This window comes from Natator depressus, chromosome 10, assembly GCF_965152275.1.
Source record: "Natator depressus isolate rNatDep1 chromosome 10, rNatDep2.hap1, whole genome shotgun sequence".
In the NCBI taxonomy this organism is placed as follows: domain Eukaryota; kingdom Metazoa; phylum Chordata; order Testudines; family Cheloniidae; genus Natator; species Natator depressus.
The window spans coordinates 15,258,082-15,274,813 of NC_134243.1; the positions used below are offsets into that span (position 1 = coordinate 15,258,082).

At 39.5% G+C, this 16,732-nt stretch overlaps 1 protein-coding gene across 2 annotated transcripts in view; it reads left to right on the top strand.

The window, feature by feature from the left end:
• The first annotated feature begins 1,197 nt into the window (after positions 1-1,197).
• BAIAP2L1 (BAR/IMD domain containing adaptor protein 2 like 1) overlaps positions 1,198-16,732 on the top strand; it is a 59,824-nt gene continuing 44,289 nt past the window's right edge. Inside the window, exons 1-2 of one of the 2 annotated variants that reach the window (XM_074965267.1) lie at positions 1,198-1,389; positions 10,747-10,822. In XM_074965267.1, the coding sequence (XP_074821368.1) occupies positions 1,339-1,389; positions 10,747-10,822 (127 nt within the window). In that variant the 5' untranslated portion in view covers positions 1,198-1,338. Of the gene's footprint in view, positions 1,390-7,370; positions 7,413-10,746; positions 10,823-16,732 lie in introns of those variants that run through there. The other variant, XM_074965268.1, reaches the window with a different exon arrangement.

Consider the following 16,732-nt stretch of genomic DNA (forward strand, 5'->3'; position numbering starts at 1 on the left):
TCTAGAAATAGAAGTTATTCAGTCCAATTTCTTGCCAATGCTGCCTTGTTCCCTATTGTACATTTACTACAGTTTCATATAGTCTAGTTTTAAATGTCCAAGGCTATGGGGTTTATGTCACTTCTCTTTTGAGACAGTTTACATTGCTCTATCAGGAAGATTTTCCTGGTACTGCCCTAACCTTAATTTCATCTCACAACTGCCAATTACTTTTTATGATTCTAATATTCTTCTCCATCCTTGACGTTTACACACTGCAAATATTTGTAGACTGTTCTAAACCTTCTTCCCTCAAGTTAGCCCTCAAGAATAACCTCAGGGTGGAGAGTGAGGCTTAACTGTTTAAAGAAGAAATGTGCCTAAAGTGGATGCCAGTGTCTTAATCCCATTCACTCTGCAGAAAGCTTAGGCAATAAACCCCCAACCCTCCCACCCCTTTCTGTTTTGAAAAAGCTCCCTCTATTGCTGCCACTCCTGAGCCCTTTTCCTTAGCTATGGGTGGAGGAGGGTATCATGTACCATTGGAGTCTTTGCACAGCCCTAAACTTAACTCCGGTCTCAGGGACGTGGGGGGAGTGGTCCTGCTGGTAAGGTACTGGACTGGGACTCAGGAGATCTGGGTTTGATGCCCGGCCTGAGTGACTATGAGCCAACAACTCACTCTCGTTGTGCCTCAGTACCACGGGCAGGGGCTATAACCCTTCCCTACCGCCCAAGTGCTGTGAGGATAAGCCCATTAACCTTCCTGAGGTGCTCAATTACTGCAGCGACGCGGGTGAGTGGCCCTGCCGTGTCGTGTCGTGTCCCCCCGAGGGGAGCTCGCCTGGCAGAGTTGTTCGTAGCCCTTCGCTGGCGTGGTGCCCGTCGTGCCCTGAGGTGACTTTCCCTTGTCTCACGGCACCATACAGCAGCTCAAAGCTCGCCCAGCATGAGGGGATAGGCTGCGGCTCAGGTGAGAGCGCGGAGCCGCCTACCCTACCCACCGCCGCTCCCGGGAAGCCTCGCCCCACCCGGCCAGCGGGCCCTGCCGCGTCAGACGGCCCCACCTCGCTGGCTCCGCCCCGGGAGCGCTGCCGGGCTGGGCTGGCTGGTTCTGCAAGTTTGACAGTTTGGGCGAAGGTGGCAGCGGAGCTGTCTCTGGCGGGACTTTTCTGGGGCGGCGGCCGGGCGGAGAGCGCTGCCCCCCCCCCCCCGGCCTGAGTGAGGGGCAGCGGAACAGCTCCCTGAGGAGAAAGTTTTTCCCGCCGGCCCCCTCGGCCTCTCTGCCGGATTCTCCGGAGCCGCCGCCCCCTTCCCCTTCTCTCCTGCCTGAGGCGCTGCCGCCGCGTCCGGGGCACGATGTCTCGGGATCCCGGAGAGGTGAACAAGCTGACAGAGAGCACCTACAAGGTGAGTAGGGCCGGGCCGGGCCGGGCCGCGGCGAAAGGGGGCGCTCAGGGAGTCAGCGACATAACCCAGTCCAAGGGGCAATCCCCTCGCAGGGCAGCTGAGGCACCCCTGCCTGGGCGCACACGTACCCCTCCTCCCTCGGGGGAGAGGGCAGCGGGGGCACCCCTGCCTGGGCGCACACGCACTCCCGTCCCTCAGGGGAGAGAGCAGCTGGGGCATCCCTGCGTGGACACACACGTACTCCCCTCCCTCAGGGGAGAGGACAGCTGGCACAGTAAAGGTCACCCTTCAGAAACACATCAGTATAAAACTGACTGGTTCTCAGTCAGGGGTACACTTACCCCTGGGGGTACGTAGAAGTCTTCCAGGGGGTACATCCACTCATCTAGGTATTTGCCTAGCTTTACAACAGGCTACATAAAAAGCACTAGCAGAGTCAGCACAAACTAAAATTGCATACAGACAATGATGGGTTTATATTGCTCTATATACTATATACTGAAATGTGAGTACAATATTTATATTCCAATCAATGTATTTTATAATTCTATGGTAAAAATGACAAAGTAAGCAATTTTTCAATAAGAGTGTGCTGTGACACTTTTGTATTTTTATGTCTGGTTTTGTAAGCAAGTCATTTTTAAATGAAGTGAAACTTAGGGGTACACAAGACAAATCAGACTCCTGAAAGGGGTACAGTAGTCTGGAAAGGTTGAAAGCCACTGATGTACAGCGTACTTGCATTATTCTTCCTTTCTAAACAATATAGGAGAACTCAGCAGACCCAGGATAATGATTATAGTCCTTTCATATGCTACTCCCAAACTGTCAGGATCTTTTACCTTGATCAGGCTGCTACTAAGCAAGTTTTTTCCAATGAGATGTTTACACATGCCACAAAAAGAAGAGAGTGTGTGGGGGGGGGGGAGGGGAAGGGAGTTTAAACAAAAAATTTCCAAAAACTTTTATGGTAACACTAAGGATATTTGTTTGACTTCTTGTAGTTTCACATGGAGAACAGTATAGCATTAATTAAAATATTTTGTGCCATAAGTGTTCACTTTTTTCAGCTAAGCTTATGACTCTTGCATTGTTTTGGGTTTTGCTTTTGTTATTAAATCTATGAAAAGATAATGGTTGTGGGGTACACATACCCCAATATGACTACTGTTAACCCAGTTTATGGCAAGTGTGTTTATATGTATGCTTATACACATAACACTGTATTGCAATATAATCCACAATGCCTTAAAGCTCTTTTGCCGTAAAGAGTTTAAGATTTATTTTTTCTTTAGCAGAATCAATAACTTTAAGTGACCAGTAATTCATATAGCTCATTTTGATAATAGGGTATTTTACTGCTGGTGTTTTATGAATAGTGATTCTCACTCTGGGCTGAAGCCTAAAAATGTTTAAGCACTTGAGTAAAGTTATTGGCATGGGCCCCAGTCTGGCAATCGGATTCACACAGGTCCACACATGCGGTGATCCTGAGCCCCAGCCAGGCTACAAATCAGCAGAGGAGTCCATCTTTGTGGATCTAATTTCATAAATGGGGCCATGCTTAATTGTAGGTCTGGATGCTGATTAGTTATGTATAAATTCATGTATGGGGTGTGAAATTTTTCTTTAAAAATTTTTTAAAAATTTTACTTACATCATAAGTATATGCTAAAGCTTGTAATAAATCAACATCTATAAGATACAAAATCCATTTTGTGAAAATGTGTACACACAACCACAAATGAGCCTCATGCAGAAGTATATGAACTATGAGTGACAGTCCAACTCTTAATTTTTAAAAAAAAAAATCACACACACCTGTGTATTGCTAGTTGCAGAATGTTTTATTTCTCTACATTAGCTGTACATACTTATTTTGAAACTGTCTTCTCCAAACTCAGCAACTACCTATATTAAAAGTCTCTATACTTAGAATTTCTGCATGTGTCTTTATTTAAACACACTGAATTTAATCATACTGAGTCAAATCCTGTAATCCTTACTCAGGAAAAACTCTCTTTAAAATCAGAATTTTGGCTGAGAGATGAGTGCAGTATTTGGCCCATAATCTTAGTTTTGCATACTATCTTTTACCAGACAAAGTGCTCAGACTTGCAAAAAACACTTGTGAATCAAGTTACATGTGTGCATTTGCAGCTTTGAGCCCAAATGAAGGATTTCTAGTCTTTCATACAAGATAATATATAATAATAATAAGACATTGTCAAGGTATGTTTTCATAAAACAAAATTTTAAAAATTGACTGTTTATAATCCCTCAAACTGTTTCTGTAAGGTTCTTCCCCCCCCCCCCCCCCCCGGCTCCCCCGCCGCATTTGTTTTGTTACTCTCACACTTCAGGCTGATCCTACAACCTTTTATTCTTGCAATTAGTCCAGTTGTGTTGGAATCATGTTGTGTTTTCTGTTTGATCACTAGGGGCAGGAGTGCTGGAACAATTTGTATAGTGGGGGTGCTGGGAGCCATTGAACTAAACTGTAAACCCTTTTTATGAGGGAAACCACTTCAAGTCAGACAGGGGGTACTACCGGACCCCCCAGCACCCCTAGTTCCAGCACCTATGACTAGAGGGCTTAAAAATACCAAATTTGGGCAAAATTACCATTGACTTTGTTGGAAGGAAGATCAGGTTCTTCGTATATAAATAAAAGCTCTCTCCTCTACACTCTATCTCTAATATTTGTGATATCACAGTTACCAATACGGGCCCTAAATCAGCAAACCCTTTACTCACACATGCCTATTGCCTATTGCTAATAGGATAATTTTCTAGAGTAAGTTTGCAGGAGGAAGCTCTGAAAGTTAATTGTAATGTTACAAATGCTGGATTGTGAAAGGATTACAGGAACTGAGGAATGGTGGGACATAGGGCTAGCAGGACCAGTTATCGGCTTTCATCTTAAAAAAAAATCCTAGCTTGAAGGGGAACTGAAAGAGATTGGAAAAGAAAAGGCAAATTAAAGGTTCTCTTGCTTGTCTGTTTCCCACCTTGCCTCCCTTGTAGTGCATTAATAGTACTATCCATGCTATTGGATGCCCTTTAAATACATATTTATTCACTCTGTTTGAAGTTCTTACACATATTTACCCAAATAGATTGGCTAAAAGAGGAGTTGACAAGGTAGACTGTAAATTCATGTTTCTTTGGGGTATTATTTGTGTGTTATTTAGCAATATAAAAAGAAAAAGTGAACACCCCAAAACTAATGAATATTATTAGACCGCCACCCTAAAGCCACAAATCAACAAAAGCAAAGAATTTCAGAGTTAAGACTGACACAATCTTGCCCTCTTATTCTTTACATATTACATAGCTTTTGAGTATATGATACACTGGCACATGCAGGATGAAACTTGAGGGTGTGGAAGTTCATGATTTAAAGGCAGTCACAACCTTCCTCAGAGCACACAACCCTAATAATTTACTGGAATGATGTTGTACCTATGAATCAGGAGGCTCTACAGCGAGAGTAGATACTGTGTGACCCCAGGTAGACTGCTAGGCCATTCACTTGTTGGAAGGCCACTACAGTCAATGTGACTTCATGCTAGCAGCAGTATAGAGAAAAACTGCCCGTGAATCATCTGATTGCATACTATGCAAAATGATAACCAAGATAGCATTGAATTAGAAAGTTTTAATTCCATTTCTGTGTTCTTGTGACTGCACAAGACACTCACGATGTGCTCTTGTGGCTTACGAGGTTTCCAGAACTCTTGATGGGGTGATAGTTCCTATAGTTCAATGGTGTTTGTTTTTAAGCCTTGATTTAAAACTGTATATAATTGTCCTGAACGCTATAGCAATAATTCTAAGTGCATATTAGGCAGTTTTTAAAACATCCTGTTTACTTCAGGGAGCGTTAGGTTCTTCTGGTAATGTATGGAATTACTAAACAATACTTTCTTGTAGACAGTAATGGTTTGTCATGTAAATATATAATTATATATGCATAGTTAAGAATCTTGACAATAGTTACTTTAAATTCCTTTAAAAGAAAAAAGGACCAGTGACTAGATTATGGACTGCCTGCCATATTCATTTTAAAAACAAATTAAAATCAATTTAAGAACCTTAAATGTGTTTCATCAAAACAATTGTCTTGTACTACTGAAACCTAAAGTAAATTTATTTTAAAAATGTGTTTAAAAAGGTAAAAGACACTCCCAGGTTGAGATCTGAAGTGCCAAGAGCCAAAATTCCACCTAAGTGTAAAATATGTATCTGTATTGACCACAATGGAGTTGTGCCTACTTAATGCTTCATTTGGACCTAGATTTCATCCTGGGTCAGATGTTCATAACCTCCTGAAAAATAATTTATATTTGAAACATACTGATGGACGATGCTTTAATGTGTTTCTCCTTTAAATGGTAAATGTTTGGCAAACTGACTGATGATCAATCATAAGATCTCACCTGGTTTGAATAAACACTTGGATCTTAGTTTTACACCACTGCAATTCTGTTAGAGTGGAATTACACCAGTATAAAATGGGTTTAGGACTCGATTCTGCACCCATTGACATCAGTGGTAAAGCTCCCATTGCCTTCAATGGAACAGGCTGAGACTCTTAATGAAGATGAGAGCAGGCCTAATTTTATTTGTTTTAGAGATGTAGTATGATCACGCAAAAAAAAAAAAATGTTTTGAGCCCAGTACACTATGATTTGTTTTATGTATGTTTATATATGACTCCTATTTGAGTCAATTAAAGAAATCTCAAGGGGATTTCCAAACATAAAATTGTTATATTAAAGGATTCTTCCAAATGTAATTTGCAGTTATTTTAAATATGAAATAGCACATGTAGTCAGCCCAATATAAATGTTTAATAACTACTAAGGTATGGCTCAGTCTTGCTATGACTGAATATCTAACACTGTAATAATATGAATAGTAAGGTTTACTAAATATACAGCATGTGTGTTTGTGTATAATCTATCGATTTTTTTGTTGGTTAAAGTGTCAGCAGGATGTAAACCTGAAGCTACAGGGACTCTGGGTATTGTTTAGCTGTGTTCATACCTGCTGAGCTATTGTTTTGAATAGGTGCATCTCAAAATAAAAAGCAAAGCTGAGCATTTACAGGAAAGAACTCCCACAATGGGTCTCATTTGTTCTGAAGGTTAAAACTGTTTATAATAGTAGCAGGAATTGAGGAGTGAGTGTGTGTTTTATATTACAGAGAGAGAGAACGTGTGGAAATGCAAGGTTCGTTCCTTTTTAATTCTGGAGAGTCCTAAGCACATTCAACTCCCATTAACTTCAATAGGAGTTGAAGGCGCCCAGCAGTGGACTCTATTACAACTCCATATAATTGTTTCATGAATGACCACAATATATTTCTCTCAAACTCTTTCATGGCAAGTCATTTTGCCTTTTTGCTGTACTTTGCATAAAAAGATGTTTCCTGATGGCTGTTTTGAATAGGTGTTTCCTCTTAATTTCCATTCATCGTAAAGATCAGATAGCTGTATGAGATGATTATATGCCTGTTGTTCTCTTCTAGTTAAGTATTTTTATGAATAGATAAGAGGCATTGTGGTACCAGAGCATAGGGCACTAGACTAGCACGTAGGAGACGAGGGCCTGGTCTACACTGGGGGTGGGGATCGATCTAAGATACGTCGACTTCAGCTATGCTATTCTCATAGCTGAAGTTGCGTATCTTAGATAGACTTAGAATCACTTACTTTGCGTCCTCGCGGCGCGGGATTGACGGCCACGGCTCCCCCGTCGACTCTGCTTCCGCCTCTTGTAGTGGTGGAGTTCCGGAGTTGACGGCAGAGCGATCGGGGATCGATTTATCGCGTCTACGCTAGATGAGATAAATCAATCCCCAATAGATTGAGCACTACCCGTCGATCCAGCAGGTAGCGTAGACGTGGCCTACATGGGTTTTTTCACTTCATTTGTTTCCTTTCCCATCCTTTGTGCATGTTGCACGCTAACTGGCCCATGGAGCAAGCACTAAAAGATCTATAGTGCACATTAAGGTAGTACTGTTTGCATGTTAAATGCAGTCCCATTTCACTGGGGGATTTTTAGTGCATGCCAGAGGGTCCACATAAGCCAGTTAGTGTGTGATGCGCTGGTGCACATTAGAATTTACACTCCCGCTGGTGCCAACTAAGGCCACATCTACACTACTACATATTGATATAACTACGTTGCTCAGGGGTGTGAAAAATCCACACCCCGAGCGATGTAGTTATACTGACCTAACTCCTGGTCTAGACAGCACTGGGTCAACAGGAGAGCTTCTCCCGTCGACATAGCTACTGCCTCTCACGGAGGTTGCTTAACTGTAGTAACAGGAGAAGCGCTCCCGTCAGCATAGTAGTGTCTTCACTAAAGCACTACAGTGGCACAGAATATCTTGGTCTGAAGGAAAATGCTGCTGTTCTCCTTCCACTTTTAGAAAAAGGAAAACAGAAGTGATGGTTGTACTTGAAACCAATTTTAACTCATTCTTCACTTTATAAATTGACTAGGTTTCATTGTTGATTGATGCTTTGTAAAAAAGGCTTCTTTTTTTTTCTTTATGTTGTCTGAATAGCCTTAAGATGACAATTTGGGTTTTTTTCTTCCCACATTTTTTACATTTTAAAATGTTCTTATCACATTCTCTTGGTCCATGCATACACTAAATAGACATACGTTTGCCAGTATATTACCAGTACAGCACACAAAAGATTAAGACTTTTCATTGCCATCTGGTCTTTCTGTTAAACAGAAGGTGTTTATTTTGAACACCTTGATTTTCAAAGTAAATCTATTTGAATAACATCTAAAAAGATGCCAGTGCTTCAGGTCAAACTCCTTTATTCAATTACTATGCAAGTTCTCAGATATGTAACGATCCTTGTTTGTGTCTGGTGGTTTGTAATGTAGCACTGTGGGATTTGTAGATTTACTTTGCAGATTTCAGAGTTTATTAGAAGGTCTTTTTTTCTAGGTTCTCTCAGAACCCGTAATACTTATTTTTGTAAAAGCCTCTATTATTTTTGTATTTGATGTACCATATACAGAAATATGTCAGAAAATGGAAAGGTTGATTATATACAGAAAAGAATGGACTTGCAGAACAGATTTCAGTAACATATATATAAATTGAAGTTAAAACACAATTAATAGAATTTGTTGCCAGTATAACATTTCCCTCCCACCCACCCCACCCCCGGCCCCTGCTTCCAGCTTCTGGGTTTCCTGTACAAGCCATCACAGAACAAAAAATCTGAAAAAGATGGGAGATTTTACATTGAAACTGCTTACATTTTAAAACTGTTCAATTTAAATAGTGCAGAATACAATATAATTTTATATTTCTCTCCATTTCATTTTCCTTCACCTTTGATATTTGAATTCTAGCATTGCTTTGGCATAATAAGTGCTTGTAGAGTGCTTGAGGTAATTTGAAATTATAAACATTGCAAAATCTCAGTGATTCACAAAATAATTTAGCATTATATATATATATATATATATATTTATACTTATATATTTTCCAAATAAAAGTATATATTGTGAAGATTAATTGCTCAGTATTTGTGGATATCAAGAGAAAAATCCTTTAAAAGGGGAATTGTATTTAACATACAAGGGGAAAACAGTCATAATATTGAAGCTACTTAGCTTAAAATGACCAGTAATATGATAAATGTAGCCAGTCCTGTGTTGTTTGCTCAGGCATAGTCCTGTTTACGTCAGTGGAAGTTTAGCAAGAGTAAGGAATGCAAGATCAACCCACTCCTCTTTTTGCTTCTTTACCTTTTCTTTTTAAACATAAATGGGGTAATTATCTGAATTACAGCTAAACCACAACCACATAAATCCATAGGGCTACCGTTCAAGCAACCTACCAAGTAGCTAAACACCGTACCCAACTTTTTCAAAAGTAATTAGTAATATTGCATGCATTTTATTACCCAATTTGAGACACTTTTAAAAGGGCCAGATTTTCCAAGGATGGATGTTCTGAAAATCAGGCCTCTTCAAGGTGTCTCAGCTTTTCAAACTGAAAAATCAGTGGCCACTTTTGAATATCTTGGTCTGAAGGAAAATGCTGCTGTCTCCTTCCACTTTTCGACAGAGGGGAAGTATTTCTAAAATTTGGAGTGTTTAAAACTGGATCTCAATGGATGGTTACGTTTTCTAAATTGGACCAATGCAGCTATTTTCCTGAATTGTGAATGACAGTTTCACAATCTCTGCCACTTCACCTGTTATAGAATTTGGTGGTTATGAAGGCAGACATGTTATGTGATTTTTGGATTTCTAGTCTTAGTTGCTCCAGCCAAGATAATTGTAACAATATTCAAAAGCAGCTGTAGTGGGAGTTTTTTTGTTTCATTTTGCCTTGAAGGAAGCCAGTAATTCTCATTTTACTTTTCGGTGGAAGTACTAACGCTCAAATTGGGCTGACACCATACAATATATTGAGTTTTCAAATTGAATGTGTCAACTGGTCTTTCAAAATACCATGCTGCAACACACGCACGCACAAAAAACAACCTTTCAGCAGGCCCATCACTATATTGTTATTGATTGGAAGGTGTTAAGTCATCCAAGTCACTTGTCTAGTCAGAAAACTCAAAAGTATTTTTTCTTTTTGAAGGAATATCCAAATTCTGAATAGTAGCCAGTATTTTTTCCTTGTCTTAAAATATTTAGGTAGTAGTGGAGAAAAGGGATTTCCCTTCTCTTCTATTTCTCCCTCTCTCTCATTAAAGAAGGATCTGTGTAAACTTTAGTCTTGAATATATGAGCACTCTTACCAAGGTTAGAGAAAAGGTCAGATTCATCTCTGTTTTAAGTGAGCACAAATACATTGAAATTGGAAGTGTTACACTGCTTAGTCCAGAGGTAATTTTGCACCGATATCCTAATCTAACATCCACAATAACAGATTTTCAATATCTGCCTTGCATCTGAGATTAAAATCTGGACCTGCATGTCTACACTGCAATTAAAAACCCACAACTGGCCTGCATCAGCTGTCTTGGGCTCACAGGGCCAGGGCCAGGGAGGTTGTTTAATTGCAGTGTAGCTGTTCAGGCTCTGGCTAGCGCCCAAACTCTGTGACGCTCTTCTCTCTCAGGGTCCCAGAGTTCGGACTCCAGCCCAAGCCTGAATGTCTACACTGCAGCTGAATAGCCCCCTAGCCCAAGTCCCACAAGCTCAATTCAGCTGACACGGGCCAGCCACAGGTTTTTATTTGCAATGTAGACAAGTGCTGGCTTATGCTGTGGTGATTCAAATCAGCTTTTCTGTGTACTTATTGCCAGAACTGAGTTTTCTTTGTTATAATATGGCTTTTTTTCTGATCAGAATGTTATGGAACAGTTCAATCCTGGGCTACGGAATGTAATAAACCTGGGGAAAAATTATGAAAAAGCTGTTAATGGTAAGTCTTGCTCATTTTTAAATTCAATTATAAATTTAATAACTTTTTATTTAAATTTATATGCTATTTTAAGATATTAGAAACTATATATAAGCCTAAATTCAATTTTGCATGTTTAAATCATAATTTCTATTAATTTTAGGTTTTGTATTTTTCTTTAAATCAGTGAAAATAAGATTTTGGCTGCAGTGTTTGCATCCCAAACATTTTACCAGAGTACTACTGCATGAAAAATAATGTGAAACAGACTAATCAACTTTCATTATCCAGGCTTAGTGGAAATGTAAAAATAATATCAAGGTTAAAAAAATTAGATTTCTTTGATATTTTAAGTGTCTTTAGAAATACATGGAAAAATGACCTGTTCCTGCCAACTCTTATTCACATAAGTATTCATTACCCATGCTAATAGCCCCATGAGTTCAGTGGAACTACTTGCATGAGTAAGGTTTGCAGGATTGGACTAGATTTTAAAAAATTAGACAGTGTCACTTTTAAAATCTAGTTAAAATTGAAATAAGTAAATTAGTGTCCTCGGACCCTATCTCAAACTTTTTCTCAAGTGACATATATCCATTGACTTTAGTGGAACTATGTGTATAAGAATTGGTTTACAAGAGTGTTCTCTTGACCCTGCGAGTTTGCTTAGAGGGACCCTTTGTGGTTTGCTCCACTTCTTTTACGTGGACCTATGGAACAATTTGATACCATATTAGAGAGCTGGGGACCCCCTATATAATATGACCTGATTCAAGAGGCTGAAGGTGTCTATTGCTTGTCCTTTTCATTTGTCACAGTGCTAGACTGCATGAACATGTCAACTAATGCTTTATGTCGGTTATGCAGTTTCTTGAATGAAGGCAGTACCATATATGACAACAATATTTAAACATTTTGAAAAGGTTTTCGTACTTGCTATTTTGATTCATTGTGTACTGCTCACTAACACTTTGAAAATGCAGCTCAAACTCTTACTGCTGCCAAATTCTACCAGTGTCCATTTTAACAAAATATCTGTTTGTAACAGCGGTATAAAATGTACCTGGTTTGTACAGCAGAACTGGAGAAGTACATTGCTGTTATGTACTGTGTACCAGGAAATGTGTTCTTAAGAACAGATTGATGTACCAGGTCTTGTATGTATCCTCAATTTAATTTGAATGAATGTTTAATCACAACAGCTGATGAGCAACTAGCACATTATGGGAGCCAACAATAGAGATCTGATAATTGTTGTTTTATGTAAGCTGTAAATGGTTTAAAAGGAGCTGTAACAAGGAGTAAATATTCTGTTCCTACGCAGTAAAATGTATCATGACTTCTCACATAAATCAGAATTAAACGGACAAAGAGTAAAACTTTAAATCGACACACAGAATGTTTCATTACCGTTTCTGTGGATACTGTGGGGTTACATAAGTCTCCCTTTCTTTTCTGAATTACAAGTTACCAGTCATTAAACAGGTGAAGAGATTATATAGTATGTTTTCTCATTAAAAACAACCCAGCTGTAACAAGCACAGAAAAAACCTTACTTTTAAAAAGGAACATTAAATAATTTAGATTGCCTGTATTGGGATATAATTTAACAAAAGGCAAACTCCTGTTCACATGCTCAGTCTGCTCCAAATCATTCAATCATATCTGGAGAAAGTGGTGGAGAAATTTTAAGTTATTGCTCGAAAATAGAGTTGTGGCTTCCAGCCTGAGAATATTGGATTTAGATCGAGCACCATACTGATCTCTTGGACTTCTGTATCCTGTAGTCCAGTCAGTGAGGCTAATTTGGCAGCATCTAGTCAGAAAGTTTGAATACTAAACCGCTGTGAAAGATGGCCTAGAAAGGAGTAAGAGACTGCAGGGACCTGGACCACAGTGAGAAGTTTCTCATTTTCATGCAAGAAGCAGGAAACTTTTGCCTCAGGGCTACTTCTGTAGCCCATGCCCTCAGGATGCTTGATGATCCAGTGCCTCACTAGTCCATGTGGTGAAAAGAAGTTGAATCTATAGCTGGTCAGAGCTTAGCACAGCTTGCAATGTGTCCAGTTGACTCAAATCTAGCCCTCAGGATAGTTTTGCTTACATGGAAAGCCATAAATAAAGAGATTGGTAGTGGGGCAAGAAAATTGGCTCAGACCCAGACTGTGAAAAGTACTGATCAATTCCATCAAGAGTTGGAAAGTAATGGGCATTACGTATCAAAAAATTAAGTTGTAGTGTAGGGGAGTGAGACCAGGAACTGAAGGGGATCCTGTAACCCCTTCAGGGCTTGGCTCAAGGACAACTAGCCAGTGTAAGTACAACTTGATGTACTATGGGATAGGCAATGACTTCACTTTTAGCTAGGGTTGCCATCCCTCCAGGATTGTCCTGGAGTATCCAGGAATTAAAGATTAATTAAATGTGATGTGATGAAACTTCCAGGAATACGTCCAACCAAAATTGGCAACCGTACCTTTGGCAGTAAAATTATAATTGGCTGGCTGGTTCACTGCTCTGTGTCTTCTCCCTGGTGTCCCCAACAAGAGTATTCTGAGGTCAAAGGAGATGGCCTGCTTGGATCGTACTTGGGGGATGAAAAGCTTACTACAACAAAAAGATAAAAGGAAGACAACTTTCTGTCTCCTTCAAAAACAAACTACTCCTCAAAGCATATGCATCATTTCCACTTGTAAGAATATCTGACCAATTCTTGCCATTACTTCTTAACCTCATGACATAAGTCTGATCCAGAAGCCCTGTAGGTGCAGGGAAATCAGATTTGTATGTTACTACTTCTACATGTGAAAGCAGTTGTTCACTGCTAGCCCTTCTCCAGTCTGAATCTTGCTGCTTCAGTGTTCAATCCGGCAAAACTGGCCCTACCATTTAAATCAAATGCACATATTAACATGGAAATCATTAACAGGAAATAATTGAAACCACTGTGACTTTATTATTATGCTTAATGTTTCCTGAAAAACCCGAACTCAGTTATGTTGTTTCCAGCCAATATGCAATAAAAGTAGTCAAAACATTGTCTTAAAATCAAGACAGTTAAAACTTTGTCACATCTTCTCAGAGAACAGGAGTTCTTTCTTGTACATTAGGTCAGTCCTTGTGTCTTACAGCAATGAAAGTTTTCCAGCTTCGCCTTTTAAATTTCTATAATGCCTGTTGCCTAACAAGTATGATCACGTCAAACATGCAGGATGCAGTTTGTTTTGGAGTTGTGAATTCACTGACCAAGAAAAGGTGAGAAATGTTAATTGACAGAACTTACTAAATATCAATAACAGCCCTCTAGCTGAATTGAAATGGTTTGAGTCCAGCTTTAGTGCACCGTAAGTACTGCAAACCTGGAAGAATTTATAGTCTATGCTCACTTTCAGGTTGCTGTTGCATCCTGATAATGCTTTGTCCTGGGAATCTACATTTTCCATAGCAAGTTGCAAAGGAGAGGAGTTTTCAAGGAGCTTGCCTTGTTTAGACTAGCAAACGAAGGGTCAGAGGGGATATGATTGCTCTTTATAAATACATAATGGGGGTAAAAATCAAGATAGGAGAAGAAGACCTAATTAAGCTAAAGGACAATGATGGCACAAGAACATATGTAAAAACCAGCCATGAATAAATTTAGACCGGAAATTGGAAGAAAGATTTTAACTATCAGAGAAGTGAGGTTCTTGAACAGGCTTCTAATAGGACTGGTTTGGCAAACAAACTGATTAGTTTTAAAATGAAGCATGATAAGTTTGTGAACAGGATTATGTGATGGAGTTGCCTGCAATAGTAGGGGACCGGTAGGGACCTCCTGGCTCATCATATTCCTGTGTAGGAGAATTTACATATGAAGAAAGAAAGAGTCATTGTGGCATCTAGAGTCAATAATGGGGCAGTGTTGTAATCACATAGATGTTCAAACAGGCCATCACTTGACACATTCTTCCATAGGATACCGTAGATTTGTAGAGTTTCCTGTTTTTAAAAAGGACCTAATTAGCAGCCAGTAGCTGTTGGGTAACCTGTATGATATGAGTTGATAGTCTGTCTAGTTTCAAGTGAAACTTAGTTCCAACTAGTTTTTGTGTGTTCATGAGTAAAATAAGATCTAAACACATATAGACATAGGTATTTTTTTTGGAGACAAACTAATTCTCTAAATGACAAAATCCTTGATTGACAAATTGTATGCAGACAATACTTCATACAAATCTTCCTCAGATCTGTCCAAGGAAGTGGAAATATTAACTTGAAATGTTGGTAGATATTATGCTGTGTGGCTAATTCAGGCATCTTACTTATTGTCTCAGAAGTGTTAGTGTCACTAGTTGAAAATAAAGATGATCTAGCATTCCAACTCTAAGTAGCATAAATCTCCTTAACCTGAAAGATTAAGTTCTTGAAAGATTTTTCAAATCCTATAATTTAAAGACTCCAGAATGCCTTACCAGTTAAAATGAAAAACATCAGTGGCATTATAGTTCTGGAACTATATTTGGTAACCTAATTATTATTCTGGCCATAGAGAATCCTTCAGACATTTTCTAAATGCTTAGTGACATTATATGAGCTGGAAGTATGTGATGATTGCAGGTTAATATTTGTAATATATTAATCTCTATGAGTACCAGTCCATGTGCTACAGAAAAATTAAGAGTAAAATATAAAGGTCTAGCAGATTGTTGTGACAGTCTGCACCCTTATGTTCATCCTTTTTACAAGAGGATGATAAATTTTGTACAAAGTATGCCTGTGGGGTATCATTTGAAAACTCAGTCTGCTGAACACCATTGTCCTGGTAAAATGTGACAACATTGTACATAAAGTTATAAGATTCTAATGTATGATATTGCTGAGATATGTTCCATGTCTAGAAAAGCAGGCACAAACCAGTTCCTTAGAGACAATAGGCAAACTGATGCCTTGGCATAATCAGCATAACCAAATGGAATGTCAGCATAATCAAATGGACTGGCACCTGGTTAAGTGGACACACTGGCAGGAAGAAGGATGTGAGCAAGAAATTTACAGCTTGGCAATGGAACAGCTGGAAGTTCCCATCTCCCCAGATCTGCTGAACCCCAGCTGGAGACGATCATCAAAGAGGAGAAAAAGATATAAAAAATGAGGAACAGGGGCCCCAAATCACCTCTCACCTTCCTTTCTCTCTGCCCACGACATCCACAATGCCTGAAGGACAAGGAAAGGAGCACTGGACTGGGGGATAGGTCCTGGCTGGAAAGCATCCCACCAGGAAGTCTGCAAATGAACTTGTCATTTAACTTGTCAAGTATTAGTTTGTGTTTTACCTTTATTTCTTTGTAACCAATTTGGACTTTTATGTTTCATTACTTGTAATCACTTAAAATCTTTCTATAGTTAAACTTTTTATCTAAACTAGTGTGTGTTTGCATTGAAGTGTTTGGGAAACTTTGAGATAAGATTTATGGATAACATTTTCTGTTAACGAAATGACGGACTTTATATGAGCTTGTATTGTTCAGAAGAAAAGAGCTGGACAGTACAAGATACACATTTCTGGGGGAAGTCTGGGATTGGGAATTTGCTGGTGTCACTCTGCAGTATAATTCAAGGGTGGCTGGTTGAAGCACTCTTGCAGCATACCTGGGGGTAATTCACATGTTGGAGGCTGTGTGAGCAGGCTAGGAGTGGTTGCTCTCACAGCGAAACAGTGTAAAAGGCACCCCAGGTTGGAGAACTGAGGGGACACAGCTGTCCAACACTCCAGATTGTATCCTGGGGAATGGCACAACTACAGTTGTCATTAATATTGGTAGTCAGTACTGTTGGAAGTTAAGGGTGCCATTGTATTGCCTGTTAATAGAACAATAACCTTGATGTGATTTCATAATAGTCCATATGTAAGACAATGGTTTTCCGTGAAAATCCTACTTAGAGAACTGGTTG